The sequence below is a fragment of the Sorex fumeus genome, unplaced genomic scaffold (genome assembly GCF_029834395.1).
Source record: "Sorex fumeus unplaced genomic scaffold, SorFum_2.1 ptg000047l, whole genome shotgun sequence".
Lineage (NCBI taxonomy): Eukaryota > Metazoa > Chordata > Mammalia > Eulipotyphla > Soricidae > Sorex > Sorex fumeus.
In genome coordinates this window covers 31668377-31685492 of record NW_026606104.1, presented here as the reverse complement: position 1 = coordinate 31685492, position 17116 = coordinate 31668377, and the positions used below count along the sequence as shown (strand labels likewise).

The 17116-nt window shown below is 45.7% G+C and overlaps 1 protein-coding gene across 1 annotated transcript in view; it reads left to right on the top strand.

Moving 5' to 3' along the window:
* LRRC38 (leucine rich repeat containing 38) overlaps positions 1 to 15287 on the top strand; it is a gene marked incomplete at its 5' end in the record, with an annotated part of 28651 nt that extends 13364 nt beyond the window's left edge. Inside the window, one exon of the mRNA XM_056122914.1 lies at positions 14947 to 15287. Coding sequence (XP_055978889.1) covers positions 14947 to 15200 — 254 coding nt within the window. The remainder of the gene's footprint in view (positions 1 to 14946) is intronic.
* Positions 15288 to 17116: the final 1829 nt, after the last annotated feature.

Here is a 17116-nt window from a genome sequence, read left to right as displayed (position 1 = left end):
ATATGTATCATGTATGTTGAGTTCACAAATCGTTCTCCCTGGAACAAGGCTGCTGACCTTTGTGGCTCTCCCTAAGATCGTGGGACCTAGGGCTACCACCCTCAGAGATTGGTACAGCCAGCTCCTCTCATTCATTCATTCATTCATTCATTTGTTTATTCATTCATTCATTGTCTTGCTTCTGCTCTCTGCTCTGGAATGTCTGTGTCATGAGCTGTTAGACACACTCTCAAATATTACATAAATATCCAAAGTCCCTTGGTTGCAAGTCCAGCTTCTTGGTTCCAAATGATCCTACTTTGGGTCCAGAAACAAACTTAGTAAAGGATGTAAATAAGAAATGATTTGAGAGGGCTGGGAACAGCGAGTAGGGCGTTTGCCTTGCATGCGGCCAACCTGGGTTTGATTCCCAGCATCCCATATCATTCCCCAAGCACTTCCAGGAGTAATTCCTGAGTGCATGAGCCAGGAGCAATCCCTGTGCATTGCCAGGTGTGACCCCAAAAGAAAAAAATGATTTGAATATCTTAGTAGAAGCCAAAGCAGACCAAACACTTTTTTTAGGGGTGTAGGGGTACTCAAAACTTATATCTGGATCTGTGCTGGGGCAATTACTCCCAGGAGGGCTCTAGGGACTATATGGGGTGCCGGAAATTGAATCTGATGGTGTGTAAGGCAAACACCCTGCTCAATGTATTATCTCTCTTGTCCCTAGACCAAACACTTCTGGAAACAAATTCATTTCTGTTTGCTAAGCAAATCTGCTGAAGGTTCTACTTTCTTGAAGCAAACATTTTAGAAGATCAAAAAAGCCAAATTAGATGTGTATCTAGCTGACCCTTCTTTATTTTCAGATTAAAAACTGGCTCACAGAGGCCTAGAGGCCTGTGCACAGGTAGCTAGTAAAAAGCCTCGACCAGAGCCAGCATCCACCTCCCTCTCACTAGAAGGAACTGGAGCCCATGGCTGTGAGCTCTGGGGCTTTGGATTTTAGATCTACATTCAACTAATTCATTTACCAGCATGGGACCCTGGGCATATGCTACCCTCTGCTGTGGTCTTCTCATGTGGAAAATACGGACAATAATATTCAAGTGTATACTGCTGAGGTGCTTAGAGTTATTCAGTATGCTGTTCCTTTTTCAGAAAAAAAAAAAAGAAAAAGAAAAAGATTACCATCCCCTGGAAATCTATCTTCTTTGAGCAAAAAAAAAAATCACCCCTCAATTGCATCTGGAGACTTCTCTCACTCCACAGATCACCCCAATGTTCCCCATAGTTATCAGGGTCACAGAGGTAAGCTCTGTAAAGTGCTTGGCAAGGTGCAGGGTGCACAGAAAGTCTACGTGTTTGTAGGTATTGTTGTCACTGCTGAAAATCAATGGCCCATGCCACTAACCCAAGGGCCCGGTTCTGGAGGCTCACATTTGGTCTCAGATATGGCTCAACAGAGCATTAGGAAGGATCACCTGGATCCCACACTCCCTTCTGCAGCTCCTCACTGTGTGTTATTGCAGGGATAGTTCAGGGACTTGGTTGTTAACAAATGACCACAACATTAGTGGCTTAAAGTGGCAACACGTCCTTATGTCACTTGCAGTTCTTTGAATGCCACCGAGCCTAGCTGGATAATCCAGGATAATGTCCCTATTTCAAGATCTGTAATCCACCTGCAAAATCCCTTTTACCAGGCAAGGACCATTCACAGATAACGTGATCAGGAAGTGAACATCTTTGGGGGAAAACAATCATTGTTTCTCTGCCTATGAAATTAGAATTGAAGTCCTCTTTACTGTACAGGTTTTTGTTTGTTTGTTTGTTTGTTTGTTTTTTCCCATTTCTTGTTTTGTCACACCTGACAATGTTTAGGATTTACTCCTGGCTCTGCACTCAGGATCACTCCTGGCAGGGCTCTGGGGACCACATGGGATGCCAGAGATCAAACTTGGGTCGGCTGTATGCAGAGCAAGCCTCTTACCTGCTATGCTATCTCTCCAGCTCCAGGCACAGGTATTTCTTATGACTCAACCCCAAATGTCTCACCCTAAGGTCGCAGTCCCCCAACCATGACTCTCTGATCCTATAATGACAGTTGCCACAATCTCAGGACACCCCACCTTCACCCTCCCACACCCCACCCCCGCCCCTGCTGAAAAAACACAAGATGGGAGTATTTGCTGCTAAGACCCCAGTATCCCAGACCCTTGCTTGAACCTTGTAGGTAGTAGGAAGAATCATTAATGTAACAATCACCAAACAGACTTCTGGCATTTCAGGAACAGCATAATTGTGCTTGTGAGTACATTGTTTTGGAGTTGCTTGTGTAGGCTGTGGTAGAAGTGTCATAGTCATTCAGCATGGGGAAATGGTTGCAATAGCACAGAGGCAGAGTTCTGTTCCTGGGGGCAGAGGAACCAACAGAGGAAGGAAGGGAGGAGAGGGCAAGGGAAGGAGGGAGAGAGGGAGAGGGAGAGGGAGAGGGAGAGGGAGAGGGAGAAGGATGGATGGACAGGGTCTAGTGGGGAGAGAGGAGGTGGCACCACTGAGCAGAGATGAGGGAAGGGACACCCCATCTTCCATGGAAGGGATGAAACTGCTAAAGAAAGGTCAAATTACATTCCACAGAAGGCCAAGATCTGAATAAGCTTGGCCAGGGTGCAGGCTCACAGTGACACAAAGAGAAAGGAGGCTTTGGTAATGACTCTGCTTGCCTTTATATTTCAATCTAAAAGTATGTGTTTTGCAGGACTAGGGTTGGAACCTAGGGCCTCACTAATGCAAGGCAAGTGTTGTACTCCAGAGCCATCCCCAGCCCCTTCTGCTTGCTTTTAAATCCAGACCACCACAGACCAATTATATGACTTTGGGCAAAGCCACGCAGCTTCCCTGAACACTGGTCTCTGCATCTGAAACACTCCCAAGTGTCCGTATGTGCAACTAAAGCAGCTGTTGTTAGTCACAATAGCCAAGGGGTGTAAGGAATCTGCAGACCCATTGACAGATGACTGGATAAACAAAATATAGCTCATTCATGCAGTGGAATATTATTCAGCCTCGAAGGCAAGGGAATTCTGTTACATGCCACAGTCTAAATGAGCCCTGAAGATGTTATGTCAAGTGAAATAAGCCAGACACCAAAGGACAAATACTGTCTAATGGACTTAGATGAGGCTCCTAGAGCAATGAGATTCATCAAGACAGAAGGCAGAGACAGACAAGGGGGCCAGGAGCAGGCAGGAAAGAGAGGAATAGGGAATTATTGTTTCATGGGAATGTGGTTTCAGTTTTACAAGGTGGAGTTCTGGGGATGCTGTAGGTGATACTTATACCACCTTGCAAAACACAGAAATTTTAAGACATAAGTCGGAGCTGTAGATATAAACTATATGTTATACTAGAAAATAAATGTACATAAATTACCTTAGATATTGTATCTTGTCAACAGTAATAATAATGGGTCTCATTCCCCTGACCCTGAAAGAGACTCCAATATGGCAGCGTTGGGAAGGACGAGTAAGGAGAGGCTGCTAAAATCTCAGGGCTGGGACCAATGGGGACGTTACTGGCACCCAGTTGAACAAATCAAAGAACAAATGAATGACAGTGACAGTGATACAGTGATAATATCCTGTCAAGTGTCAATTATAGTACAATTAAAAAAATCATTGCTCTTGCACAACAGGAATTCCCAAACAAAGAAGAAAAAAGGCAACTTAAAAAAAAAGGTTAACCAATTCACTAAATTAGGGTAAAATAGAGATTCAGCAAAAAGGCCTGAATACACCTGAAGTGAGCTCAGTCAGTCCCCCGGAGCTCAGGTGTACAGCTTTGAGGATGGAGAGGAGAAGCAGTTTGCAGGGTCAGTGCAAGTGGACTCCAGCCCTAACTCCTGACAGTGCTGACCTTTGTTCTTCACCATCACTTCCCTTCAATATCCGCTGCTGCACAGACAATTCCCAGGGGCCCTCCCTGTCTCAACCAGCGGGCAAGGCATCTGATTAAGTCATCAGCTGATTTCCACTAGAAGATGCATCAGAAGCACAAGATCAAGAATGCCTGCTGGATCCTCTGGGATGTCCTGAAGAAGTGGCAGCATAGCCAGGGGGACTCCTCAGGGGAGGTGACAGCTGCCATTCACCTATGCTCCAACCAGACTTCAAGTCCCTAACCTGGGACACCCTCCACTTTGGTCCACACATAAGTGAGAAAAATCAACTGACCTCAGGGGACTTTTCCCAGCTTTTCCTCCCCCTGAAAAGAAATGAGTAGCTCATCACTGAGGGTTACAATGTCAATGCCCTGGGAAGGTGGTCATGAATCATCATAGATCACTATGCTAGTTACACATTTGTGTGTGTGTGTTTAAATATTTTTTGTGGGGGAGGGTATATGGAGCCAGGACTGGTGTTGCTCAGGATTTACTCCTGGTTTTGTGCTCACGGATCACTCCTGGACGTGCTCACTGGCTTATATTCAGAGCCGGGGATCAAACCTGGGTCAGCAAGCATCTTATTCACTGTACTATCTCTCTAGTCCATGAAATCTTCTCTCAAGAAAGAAATCATCTGCATTCTACTTCAAATACGTAGCCCTGCAGTGCCACAACTCATATCCTCTTGTGAAGTCTGTTGTAGACCAAGCAGCTGCAGCAAGGGCTATGAAGCCTGGAACTTCTCCAGGGGCTTGGTTGGGATAAACTTAGAAACCCATGTCCATAAAGAGCACTGAGCAGGAAGATAGGAGCCTGTGTTCTGTCTAGACTCCCAGGTGCCTAACTTCTCTGGGCCTTTTATCAACTACCCATCCAGTGGGTTGTTACTCACCTACTAACAGATCACATAGCCGCATATTTTAGGGAGCTGGTGTTGGTAGTGGGTGAGTCACAGCCTTCAGAGGTGTCTTTGATCTAACTCTCATGCTGTGAAATCTGGATGCACTGCTGAAAGTGGGCCTGAGGCTGTACTACGACCAAAGGTGTTTTTGTTTTCTGATGTTTTGGGTTTGAAGCTCCAGAAGACTGACAGGGAGCATGGGGTGGGGTGGGGGCTTCAACTCAGCTGAGTCCTCTCCAAGGAGCAGAGGAGGGACCTCAGAGAACCTCCCTGCAGGATGCTCGTTCCTGCAGGAAAAGGGAGGGGGAGCCCCCTTCCCCGGAGCTCTGGCTGCCGCAGTGGGTTGTCTGGAGTGAGGCAGAATCTTCCTTCCCAGTCCTCCCCGCTGCTTTCCCTCCTCTGGGCACAGCTTTTAAAGCTCTTTGCACAGGTCTTGGGTTGGGCCTGAATAACCCCAAGTAGCACGGCCTGTGAGGCCACAGTCCAGCAGTCCACTCTCCTGCAGAGAAACACAGGTCAGCTCCTGCAGCTCATCACATCAGGAAAGATGAAAAAGCGACAAAACTCATGGCTGGCCTAAGTTCAGAGGCTCTCACAAGTCTTCAGCTGACTGGATGCATTGTCAGGAATCATCAGAACTGTAGACAGATGCTCCAAGGAGCTTTATCTCTAGTATTAAAAATAGAAAAATAAAATAAATAAGCGCTGGAAATATTCTGGGGTTGGGCGAGACAATCACACTTATCCATGAATCAAACCCCCTGCCCTCATTACAAGTGAGGTTTGATAGCTGAAGAGTGACAAGGTGCCTCCAATGCAGTTTCCAGCAGAGTCACAGAGATTTGTATTGGGAGGAGTGAGGTCTATGTACACACAGGAAAACATGCAGAAAGGATACACCAACATAGAGGAGATAAGTATTTATGGGCTATTTTATCCTCCTTTTGGTTCATTTCAATAATTTTGTCTTATGCACTGTCTTTGGATACTAAATGGATTTACAACAATAAAAATTTCTTTATCTGTTGTTGGCGAGGTGTCCTCCTAATGGTTCTCAGGAGAACTGTGCAGTGCTGGGGATTGAACCCAGGATCTCACACCTCTAATTCAAGTGTGTTCTATCACTTGAATCATATTCCTGGGCACCCACTCCATCAGTTTTTTAAAAAATTGTTGTTGTTGGTTGATTTACTAGCAGAGCTCAGGGGGTGTAGAGGTCATTCCTGAGACATGCAGCTTTATGGTACAGTCCTGACTTTTCCATGCTCAGGCTGGCAACATAGTATTGTTAAAATCCCAGTGGTGCTGTGTCCCCACAGGTCCTCAGGACAGTTCTCAGGCAGTGCTGAGCCTATGCTCCAGCCCTTTAAACTATCCCTGAACGGTCCCCCAATCCCCACCTTCCCAATTTTTTTCGGGGGGGATTGGTGTTTGGACCACATCCACCATGCTCCTGGTTCTGCACTCAGGAATTACTCCTGGTGGGCTCAGGGGATCAAATGGGCTGCTGGAAATATAGCCAAGGTCAACCACATACAAGGTAAGTGCTCTAGCCATTGAATTATTTCTCCAGGCCCCCAAATATTTTTTTTAATGACAAACTAGGCCTGTCGTTGTTCAGGTTTAGGCAGTCCCTGGGAGGCCAGACCAGGAGAAAAGCCCCAAGGGATCTTTTGGCTTCAGGCTTGTTGGTTGGCAAGGAGTGAGAGATTAATCTCAATCTCCCATCCGCTGTGTCACTGTCTATTTTGGGAGAGTGGCAGCTCTTCACCCTCACCAGCTCAGGTGCCAGCCTCTGGGGAAAAGTCATCCATCAAGGGGAGAGCGCCAACCTGCCCAAGGAGGTATCCCCTCTCTTTAGAGCAGGCCTCAGTGCCAAAAGTAGAGGTGCTGAGAGGAAAAGAGGCTCCATAGGCTGTTCTGCATTCAGGCCCAGAAGATGCTGAAATCTGCTCTTCAATGGGAGGTCCATAGAGGTGCAGGGTGGGAGGACCCAGAGCAGACCAAAGGTGGCACTCAACCTCACATCACACCTGTTCTAAGCTTGATGGAACAATTTTCACTCCCCCGACATCTTAAGTTTTGTGGGACAGCTACCCAGTGAGGAGATTTGCAGCAGTGGGATGGAGGCTGAAAGGATTGGCATCCTCCTCATCCTTGAACTTTGCTTTTCTCTAACCTGTGGGTTGGGGGTTCTTGAGTGTCAACCACAGAAGCCCGATCTGGCTAATGTGGGCAGGGAAGGAACTTTTGAAAGAATGCCAGGTAATTTAGAGAATGAAAGAGCAGACCAGGAAAGCAGGCTCAGAAAAGAATAAAGAAGCTCCCAGCTAATTAATGAATTCTCCAGGATGGGGCTGCTGGACGAAGTGAGTCTCCTGTCCTCTTCTTGGTTCTACCACCCAAGGTATATATATACTGGACAGAGAGGTGCTGCCAGTGTGGGTCAGCTACTCTCCAAAACACCTGACAATGACCTTCCAGTGGGAAGAGATGGAGGATAAAAAAGATGATGAATATTCAGTTTCCTAATCTGTGAACCAGGGTCTTCCTAGCATTAGACACTGAATTTGTTTTGGTTTGGTGTTTGGGCCAGTGATGCTCCTGGTTCTTCACTGAACCAGAGAAATGGAAAGCACTCAAAGATGAGGTACTGCTTCACTCCCATTAAGATGCCATTATTACATCTTCATTTAAGGGTCTATTGGTGCTACAAAATGCTTTTGTAGAAGCAGAAGACTGCCTGCCACATGGTAAAGTGATGAGAGAGGCTTGATAATTTGCTAACATTTATTCAAAAATATATGGAGAGATAGTACAGCAGGCCAGGTGCTTGCCTTGCATGCAGCTTATCCAGGTTCAATCCCCAGTATCTCACATGGTCCCCCAAGTTCCATCAGGAGTAATTCCTGAGTGCAGAGCTAGGAATAAACCCCAAGTATTGCTGAGTGTGCCTTAAAAAACAAATAAGATCCCCCATCCCCCCCCCCCCCCCCCCCCCACACACACAAATATCTGAAGGACACAAGGGATTCAGCAGGGAGCAATAACAACCAGACTGACTTCTCAGAGCCAACACTTGAGTGGGGGGGGGGGCAAGAAAGTAGAAAATAAATAAATACACGGACAACATGTCACACAATGCTGAGTGCTAGAGAGAAAAGTTTTGAAGGTTTAAAGGGGATGTTGGAAAATTATGGGGATGGTGGATAGATCAGGACAGGTTTGCCTCTCTGAGAAGGAAGCAATCTGAACAGAGACACAGAAAGGTATGAGCAGGCAGAAGGAACAGGTGCAAGAGGCCTGAGTAAAGGGTGTTTGGGGTATTGAACAGGAAGTCAGATGGAATGAGGGGTTTCATAAGAATTGTGGAATTTTTTTTATGAGAGAAAGAGGGAGTGGGGAGGTTGAACAGGAAATAATGGAATGTCAGTTTTTCATGAAAAGTGTTTCTGGGCCCCATTTCCTTAGCTGTGTGTGTAGGATAATCCCATTTATCTCCTCAAGGAAGATTAGGGAAATTTATGTGTGCTAAGGGGTGTGGGCTGCCTTAGAATGTAGGTGCTCAATTAGAGCTTCCTTCATGTGTACACATAGATTCTTCTAGTTTAGGGCATGGAGGAGTACCCAGGCAGGGGTGGCTGAGTTATGCTGAACTTGGAGAGATGAATGTTCCTTCTTCCCAATGTTCCTTCTTTCAAATTCTGCCCAATGTTGTTGCTAAGAGTCTCCCCTGTGCTCTCTGAGCCTGGCTGTCCACACAGGGTTGACTCGCTTTGCAATGTAGCTGCTAATCCCTGATGAAATATCACATGCAGAGTGTTTAGAAGAGAATGACCTTCACTTACGAAGAAGGAACAGACTGATAAGTACATGAAAAGATGTTCAACATCACTATTCATTAGAGAAATGCAAAGCTAAACTACACTCAAAGATGAGGTATTGCTTCACTCCCATTAAGATGCCGCTCTTGCATCTTCAATGTGAAATGATAAGCATGGCCAAGGATATGGAGAAATTGAACTGCTGGTGGCAATGTAGAGTGGTCTGACCACTGTGAAAAACAATGGAGTTCCTCAAAATATTTAACACAGGGCAGCTAGAGATAATCCAATGGCTGGAGCACAGGTTTGGTTCCAGGAGGTCCAGGTTTGATTCCCATCACCATGTAGAAGTTGTCCCTGAGCACTGAGCCAAAATAGTCCTCAAGCACCACTGGGAGTGGCCTCCCCCCCCAAAAAAACACATAAACAAATAGAAAAATTAAACACAGAACTATGTAATTCAGAAATTCAACTTCTGGGTACAGATGCAAAATGGAAAACAGAAACCTCAACAGATTTTTGTATGCTGATATTCATAGCAGTGTTACTTCTAATAGTAAAAAAATAGAAGTGGCCCAAAGTGTTTGCCCAGACATGAAGAAAGAAAACAAAAACAGTAAACCCAAACAATGGATTCAGATTTTAAAATGAAGGAAATCTGACACATGTTATAACATGATGGATTCAAATTTTTTTCCTTAGTGAAATAAGTCAAACATAAAAGAACTCATCACAGTGGGTAGGGCGTTCGCCTTACAAGTGGCCAACATGGCCGACCCGAGTTCGATTCCTCCGCCCCTCTCGGAGAGCCTGGCAAGCTACCGAGAGTATTCGATATGCCAGACACAGTAACAACCAAGTCTCCAATGGAGACGTTACTGGGCCCGCTCGAGCAAATCGACGATCAACGGGAGGGCCTTTACCTTTAATGTGTAATCTCACTGAGATGATTTGACCGATTCATAGAGACAGAATATAGAATGGTGGCTTACCAAAGGCTTGGGTAAGAAAAGCTGTGAGATTTATTTTAAAGGGTAAAGAGTTGGAAAAAAAAGGTAAAGATTTTGGGGCGGGGCATGGATAAAAAGGTTTTGGAAATAGTGGTGATGATTGTGCAAAATTGTGAATGTCCTGAATGCATCTCTAAAATGGTAGTATTTATGTATATTTTACCACAATAAAAAAAATGCAAAGAAGACAGAGAAGGAGAAGGAGGTGGAGGAGTCATTATTCCTCTTTAACCAGAGACTGATTTTTTTTTTTTTGTGGGGGAAACTCCTAAATAGTGTTTGGGGGTGTGGTCACCCCTGGCAATACTTGGAAAACTAAGCCAGATGGTTCAATGATCTGATCTGCAGCAACAGTGCTACCTATGCTCAGCAAAACTGTGTGCCACCAATGTCACCTGGTCAGGGTGTCAGGATTCGAACTCTGGTTCTTCAGTTCCTGAACCCAGTACTGTCTCTCAGATGTCTGAAGACTGATTCTCCACATGCAGATCATCAGTTTTTGACATTGCTGAGACCCTATTGGGTTCCGATTTGGAGATTTTTCTACCTCCCTAACTTATATTTCTTAAGTAAAGGAAAGAAGACAAGTCCACTCTCCCCTCAGTCTCATGTAATGAGGAAAACATCTCTCTGGCTACTGCTGAAAATGCAAAGCCAAACTACACTCAAAGATGACAGAATAAGCACTTGTGGTGGTGAATTCTGCATGCCAATTGGCTGAGCCACATGGTGCACAGAAACAAAATCACTAGCATTATTCTGTGTATCTGGGTGATGGGATGTTCTTGGATGAAATGAACATTTGTATCAGGAGACCCAGTAAAGCAGGTTGCTCTCTACAATGTTCATCCAGTCAGCTGAGGATGGTTAGAATGGCACAGCTGCCTCTTTGAATAAGAGGACACTCCTCCTAGCTTGCATTATTGAGCTGGACATTAGTTGTTTTCTGTCTCTAGATTCAAACTGAAACAACCATCTTCCTGGATCTTGAGTTTGCTGGCCCTTGGAACATAGCTAGACCACCTACTGCTTATCTGCTGCACATCCTGGAATTTCTCAGACTCCATTATCTTGTGTTCATTTCTTATCATACTCTCTTTCTCACTCTCTCTGTATCTGTCTGCGTCTCTCTTTTTCCACACAACCATGCATATATATGTGTATGTGTGCATCTCTATTCAGATATGCTCAGACACACACACACCTACATATACATACTATTGTATCTATATAGAGAGAACTCTGTTTCATACAGCTTCTTCCTCAGATCTCTTGAGTCAAATGTGGGTATAATTTGAATTTTGGAATATCTGAATGATGATTGTGTTTTCTTCCTTTCTGAGCATGAACGAGCAGGCACTGTACAAAGAGCTTTTCTGATGTCCCCTCATTTTGTGTTCACACATCATCCTGAGGCTAGGCTGGCCCAGGGTCAGACCACATCAGGCAGTGGAGACAGCTCCAGTTGGCAGTCTGCTCTGATAGTCATGTCTGCATTTCCAAGCATCTATGGAGCCCTTAAAGAAACTCTGGCAGGGGTTGACCTTTCGAGTCTGTTCAGATCAGAGCAGGAGACTAAGAGATTTAGTTAGAGGTTTTCTAGGGCATTTCTATAAAAGACATTTGGTTCAAAGAGAGAACTCAAAAGGCAGAATACATGATTTGCATATATCTGGATTCTATCCCTGGCACCAGTGAGTTCCTGGCACACTGATGAAAGTGACCCTGGAGCATTTTCCAGGGAGAGGACCCTGAACATCTTTAAATGTGTCCCCCAAACAAACAAACAAAGACACTTGGCCTAATGGGAACTTTCCCTGAGGCACAGAAAGCCTGATGCAGCTCTGGGCCTCATTGGGGGTCATGGGATGGTTGGAGTTAGTGGGTAGAGTAATTCTTGCCTCAATCATTTCTGGTGGATTCGATCTTAGTCAAATAATTTGACTTCTTTGTCCCCCCTCTGAGAGGGGCACCTGACACATAGGACATGAAATGCCAGATAGAAAGTGACTTCACAGAGGAAGTGACATCACAAGAAAGTGTAACCACACAGGAAGACACATTTGCATCATGTTGGTAGACAGTTGAAGAGTTGGGAAAGAAGGGAGGAAATTCCAAAGCAGGAAGGGCTATGAAAGACATTCCCCTCCTCACTGTTGCACACCCACACCAGTGTCCACTGCCCTCCGGCCTCCCTCCCACCACTCCATTCTTTCTGCTTCCCTGACCGCTGTGGGGACATTACACTTTCTACCTTAACTTTGTGCACATGTCCTGAATTACGTCTTGTTAGACCTAAGAATTCCTTGAGTCTTTGTACCTGTCCTGGTACAGGAAGTGAGCTTAAAGCCTCACCCACTTTGTTTAATGCATGAGTTAAAGAAGTATAATAATTATACTATTGTATAATATAAAATATTATGCTTATTTACCTTTTTTGTTTTATTTTTGTTTGGGGGCCACATCCAGTGGTGCTTAGGATTTACTCCTGGCTCTGTGCTCAGGGATCACTACAGGTGGTGCTTGGCAACCATCTGATATGTCAGGGATTGAACCCAGGTTGGCCCAGACTGTTCTGTTAGTCTGACCCACTAAATGCCTGTTTACTTATTTATTTTTAGAAGAGGGTTCCCACTTTGTTCTGTTCCGGACTTTTATTATTTATTTATTTATTTATGCTTTTGGGGTCACACCTGGAGATGCTCAGGCGATAATCCTGGCTCTTCACTCAGGAATTACCCCTGGTGGTGCTGGGGAATCACATGAGATGATGGGGATAGAACCTGGGTCAACTGCTTGTAAGGCAAATGCCCCAACCACTGTACTATCACTCTGCCCCCCCAAATGCCTATTTAATAACTAAGAGTGACCCACATAGCCAAACTGCTTGGTCTAGAGCAGGGGTTCTTGTGTGACTTTGTGTCTTTTTCTTTCCTCTTGTGAGGCAAGTGGCAGGGTCTGGGGGCAGTTTTGTTGTGACACTGAGTGTTGGGACCACTGGCCTCTCCTAGGATGGTCAAATCTGGTGTTTCTCAACCTTTTTCTATCTGTGGCCCCTTCTGACCTGGTGTGATACCTCCCCCATGTCCCCCTTATCATTTGGTCCCCTAGTCTCATTCTGTGGTCTCTGATTTACAGTGATCTTTATTTGTGGTTCCTTTGGAATATGTGGGGATCCCACATGGTCTCCTGTTGAGAAATGCTGCTCTAATCAACCTGGAGTATACAGAACAGAATCCCCACATCCTGCAATAATCAAACCCCACTTGTCAATGGGGGTGAGGGTGAGAAATCCTGCTCTACGGAAAGATCCCACAGGAAAGGAGGTTCTTGAGTACTACAATTAATGTCAAGTGTGTCTTTAGAGCAGCCTGAGAGCAATGCCCTGCCCCACTCCCTCCCCTCCCGCTCCCGTGCTGGGCCCAGCTGACTTTCTTTATTGGGTTTCTTTTTATTACTCTGTCCTTTGTGGGCGACAACCCCCCCATCCCCAATTCAGCCTGTGTATCTTATCGAACCAGCTCCCTCAAGCGTGGTTCCAGAGTTTCCCAGCTCAGGTGGGCTTGTGTGCCGCATTTTCCAAACAAGCTTATTTCCCGTAGCCACAGAAAAATGCGAGATGACATTTTCTAAAAGCAATGCTTTATAAAAATGCCAAGCCTAATCTCAAGGCACTAAAAAGAAAAGAAGATTGTAGAAATCAGAATCAACTTGGGGAGTTTTGGCCAGACAGGGTTGGATTTGAAGGACATGTTGTAGAGGCTTGTGTTGTTTTGTGGTGCTGGTTTACCAATTAACACAGCTCATTGAAGAGCGTGTCTCCTACAAAGTTCGTCTCAATAAATAGTGACCTGTTATGGGTTTAAAGACGGAAAATATTACCTTGGAATATTTGTAAACTGCCTGTGCTTTATGCAGTGGTGTCTGTCTTGCTTATGTTTATAATGGCTTTGCTAGTGCAGTGAAACTGTTAAGAGGAGGCAGGTCAATTGATTTTTCTACTTTTCCCATTGAAGAAAATGTGTCTGCAAGCAAATCTTAATATTACTCTGTGGACGGCTTTCCTGGTCTGATGAAATTCATTTTGAAAGGCTCAGAAAAAAACAATAAATATTTGGTCTCATAAAGGAAAAGAAACAATCAAAAGCTGTAGGCCTGTCTTAACTGGGGAAACCTGTAGAACTCTGGTCTGGCTAATTCCTTGGGAATGTAAGTAGATGTTGATTCAGAGAGAGAAGGGGATGTGAGTCTGGTTGCTAGGCAATGGTTCCCATGGAGAGGAGAGCATCAGTGGGTTGGCTGCAGACTTCTTAAAAGATAAGCCAGGGCAGAAGGAAAGAGGATGCCCAGAGTGAAGCTTCGGCCGTCATCTGTTTCTGAGCTGGTGATGGAAAGATACACAAATGAAAACCCTCAAAGGTGGTGACAGGCTTGCATGCAATGAACAGGGCTGCTCTTGGCAGAACGGCAATCAGCTAATTAGCAAGGTATGAAAGCATGGTCCTGACTTTCCACTAGTGCTGGAGATGGGGTTGAGGGCCAGCTTTTTGAAACCAGGAAGCACTAGAAGAAAAACAAAAGAGCAAGCCATTAAAGATTTTCCTGAGGATTGAAAAAAAGCCAAAGATGAGCAGAGATCGCAGACAGTTGAAAGGATGTTCTACACCCTAAGCAAGTGGTATGGCAAATCTGTCACTAGCTGGCACAATGCAGACTGGAGAATGCAGCGCCTTAGAGGGATTGCACCACCCCATTCGGATTTTTACAGTAGCACTGTAGCACTGTCCTCCCGTTGTTCATCGATTTGCTGGAGCAGGCCCAGTAATGGCTCCATTGTGAGACTTGTTGTTACTGTGCTTGGCATATTGAATACATCATGGGTAGCTTGCCAAGGCTTTGCTATGAGGGTCGAGATACTCTCAGTAGCTTGCAGGGCTCTCCAGAGGAGCTGAGGTATTGAACCTGGGTTGGGTGGAGTCGCTGCGTGCAAGGCAAACGCCCTACCCTCTGTGCTATTGCTCCAGCCCTTTCGGACAGTAATAGGGTCAAAATAAAAGAGCTTGAGTTCCATTCAAACCAACTCCCCTCCCCCACCCTCTATTTCTGGTGTGTGTGTGTGTGTGTGTGTGTGTGTGTGTGTGTGTGTGTGTGTGTATGTGGAGGGTAATGCTCCTACCTTGTGCTTTGTAAACTTTGACTAGCCATCCCCCTTCTCCCAACTTCAAGCCATCCTGTGCTGTAGCGTAAACCTCTCTTTGGTTCTTCCCACCTTTTTTACAGGCCTGGAAGAAATCCAGTGCTCGCTGCCCATGGAGAACAGGAGGGTGTTCCTGCATGAGCTTTCCGAAGCCAGCTTCAGCGAGTGTAAGTTCAGCCTCTCTCTCACGGACCTGTTCATCATCATCTTCTCAGGAGTGGCCGTGTCCATTGCTGCCATCATCTCCAGCTTCTTCCTGGCCACCGTGGTGCAGTGCTTCCAGAGATGCACCCCCAACAAGGACACTGAGGACGATGATGAGGATGAGGATGACTGAGCCACTCCTCCCATTCTTCGTCTTCTAGTGCCCCTGTCGGGGGCTGCCTCCGAAAAGAGACGGAAAGGCTGAAAAAGAAAAAGGAATAAAAAATCCCCATTAGTGCCCAGGGCAGCCCTTGCTTTGTGTCTGGCTGCCCCCCAGGAAATCAGTGGGACCTGTCATCTCAGAGCTTAGGTTCTGCAGAGCAGAGAAGTCCAGGAAGACTTCCGGGAGAAAGCCTGACTCCTAGTTCTAGGTGTGTTCATGGGGAGGTAATGGTCAAATCAGGTTCAGAGTTGCCAGCTGAGAAGCAACCCTGGGAGTGTGAGGCTTGTGGCACAGAGCGGAGACGATCCTGGGCTCCCTGTGTCTTACCTGTACGGGGAAACCAGACATGCCTTCTTGCTCCGTAGATGCTGCATTTCAGACAGTGGAGATACATGTTCAGGCCCCTCTCCTCTCTATGGGGACGTGCTTTTATTTGCTCCTTTTGGCTTCAGAAACATTGGGATGCCGTGCAGAGAACAAACCTATTTTTAGGTAAAATGGTTCTGAAGAAACAGTCAAGAACTAGCCAAGGGGTGCTTGCTGTTTTATTTTGGTGAGTGGGCTGGGGCAACTTTCGTCAACAGAACTCAAATCTGATCCATCGCCTAAAAAGTAGCAGCTCACAGAGGCCCTCTGTTCCCTTCCGACAACCGGGAAGGCTCTGCTTAGAGTCTCTCTTCTCTGTCAAGTCCTGCCAGCCACCTGGTTTTCTTGTTGTGTCTGCCACTCCACCTGCCCTGAGGATCTTCTGCGTACTTCCTGTGCTGGCCCCGTGTCCTTCTTGTCATCTGCATTTGCGCCAAACTTTCCCAGAGGCCAGCATTCCAATAGGCAGGTTGCATCAGACCAACAAAATGTGAAAGCAAACGAACAATCTGGGACATGGCCTAAAAAGACCTTTGGTGGTGGCCTGAGGGTGGGTGTGACATTTCTTTGGAGCATGGGCTGCGACAGCCAGTGTTTTCCAGGAGATGGAATGCAACCCTTTTGCATTTATCAGTGACAGTATGAAGCAATGTCATACGGGTTAATCCAAACTGACATGTGTTAATGGCTATGGGCCTTGTTGGGACCGAAAACTTGAATGAGGGGCTTAAGAGAAACCTTGGGATAGTCTGGGAATCACCTCTCCTTATTTCTCAAATATATTCCTTTTATTTCCTTTGTTCATTGTTCTGTGCATCTTTGCTTCCCACAAAACTCATGAATGCTTGATGAGGAGCAGACACAGTCCAGGTACCGTGGATGCACTCCGAGTGAGGAAAACAGGATCTCTCAGGGCTTTATATTCTTAGGCATAAGTCAAACTGTAACTGCAGACAGTGGTAAGTACCAAGAAGGAAATAATTGAAGCTCTGTGATAAGAAAGTAGTAGGGAACATTTGATAGTGCATAGTTGCTTGTATTATCCAGGGTTCTCCAGGGAACCAACCAAGAAGAGAAATGTAAATTATGTCAATCTTCTTTCTTCCCCTTCCCTCCCCTGCTCTTTTCTCCTCTCCCTTCCTCTCTCCCCTTTGCTCTTCCTTTCTTCTTTCCTTCCACCCTCTCTTCCTTTGTCTCTCTTTTTCTTTCTTTCCTTTCTACTAGCCTATCATCTCTCTGTCTCTTTGTCAAGGTCATTAGGAATTGGCTCATGTGGTCACAGAAGGTGAGAAGTCTCACCTAATGGTCTTGGCTAACTAGAGACCCATGGAAAGTTGATGGCACAGCTGCAGCCAGAACTGGGAGCACCAGTAGTCAAGTTCCCATGAAATGCAGACTAGACTCAGCTCCAGCAGTCAGAGAGAGGGATTCTACCTTCCTCAGTGACTGAATGTTACCAACCCACACATGGAAGGACAATCTGCTTTGTGCCATCTACAGATTCAAATGCTGATCTCATC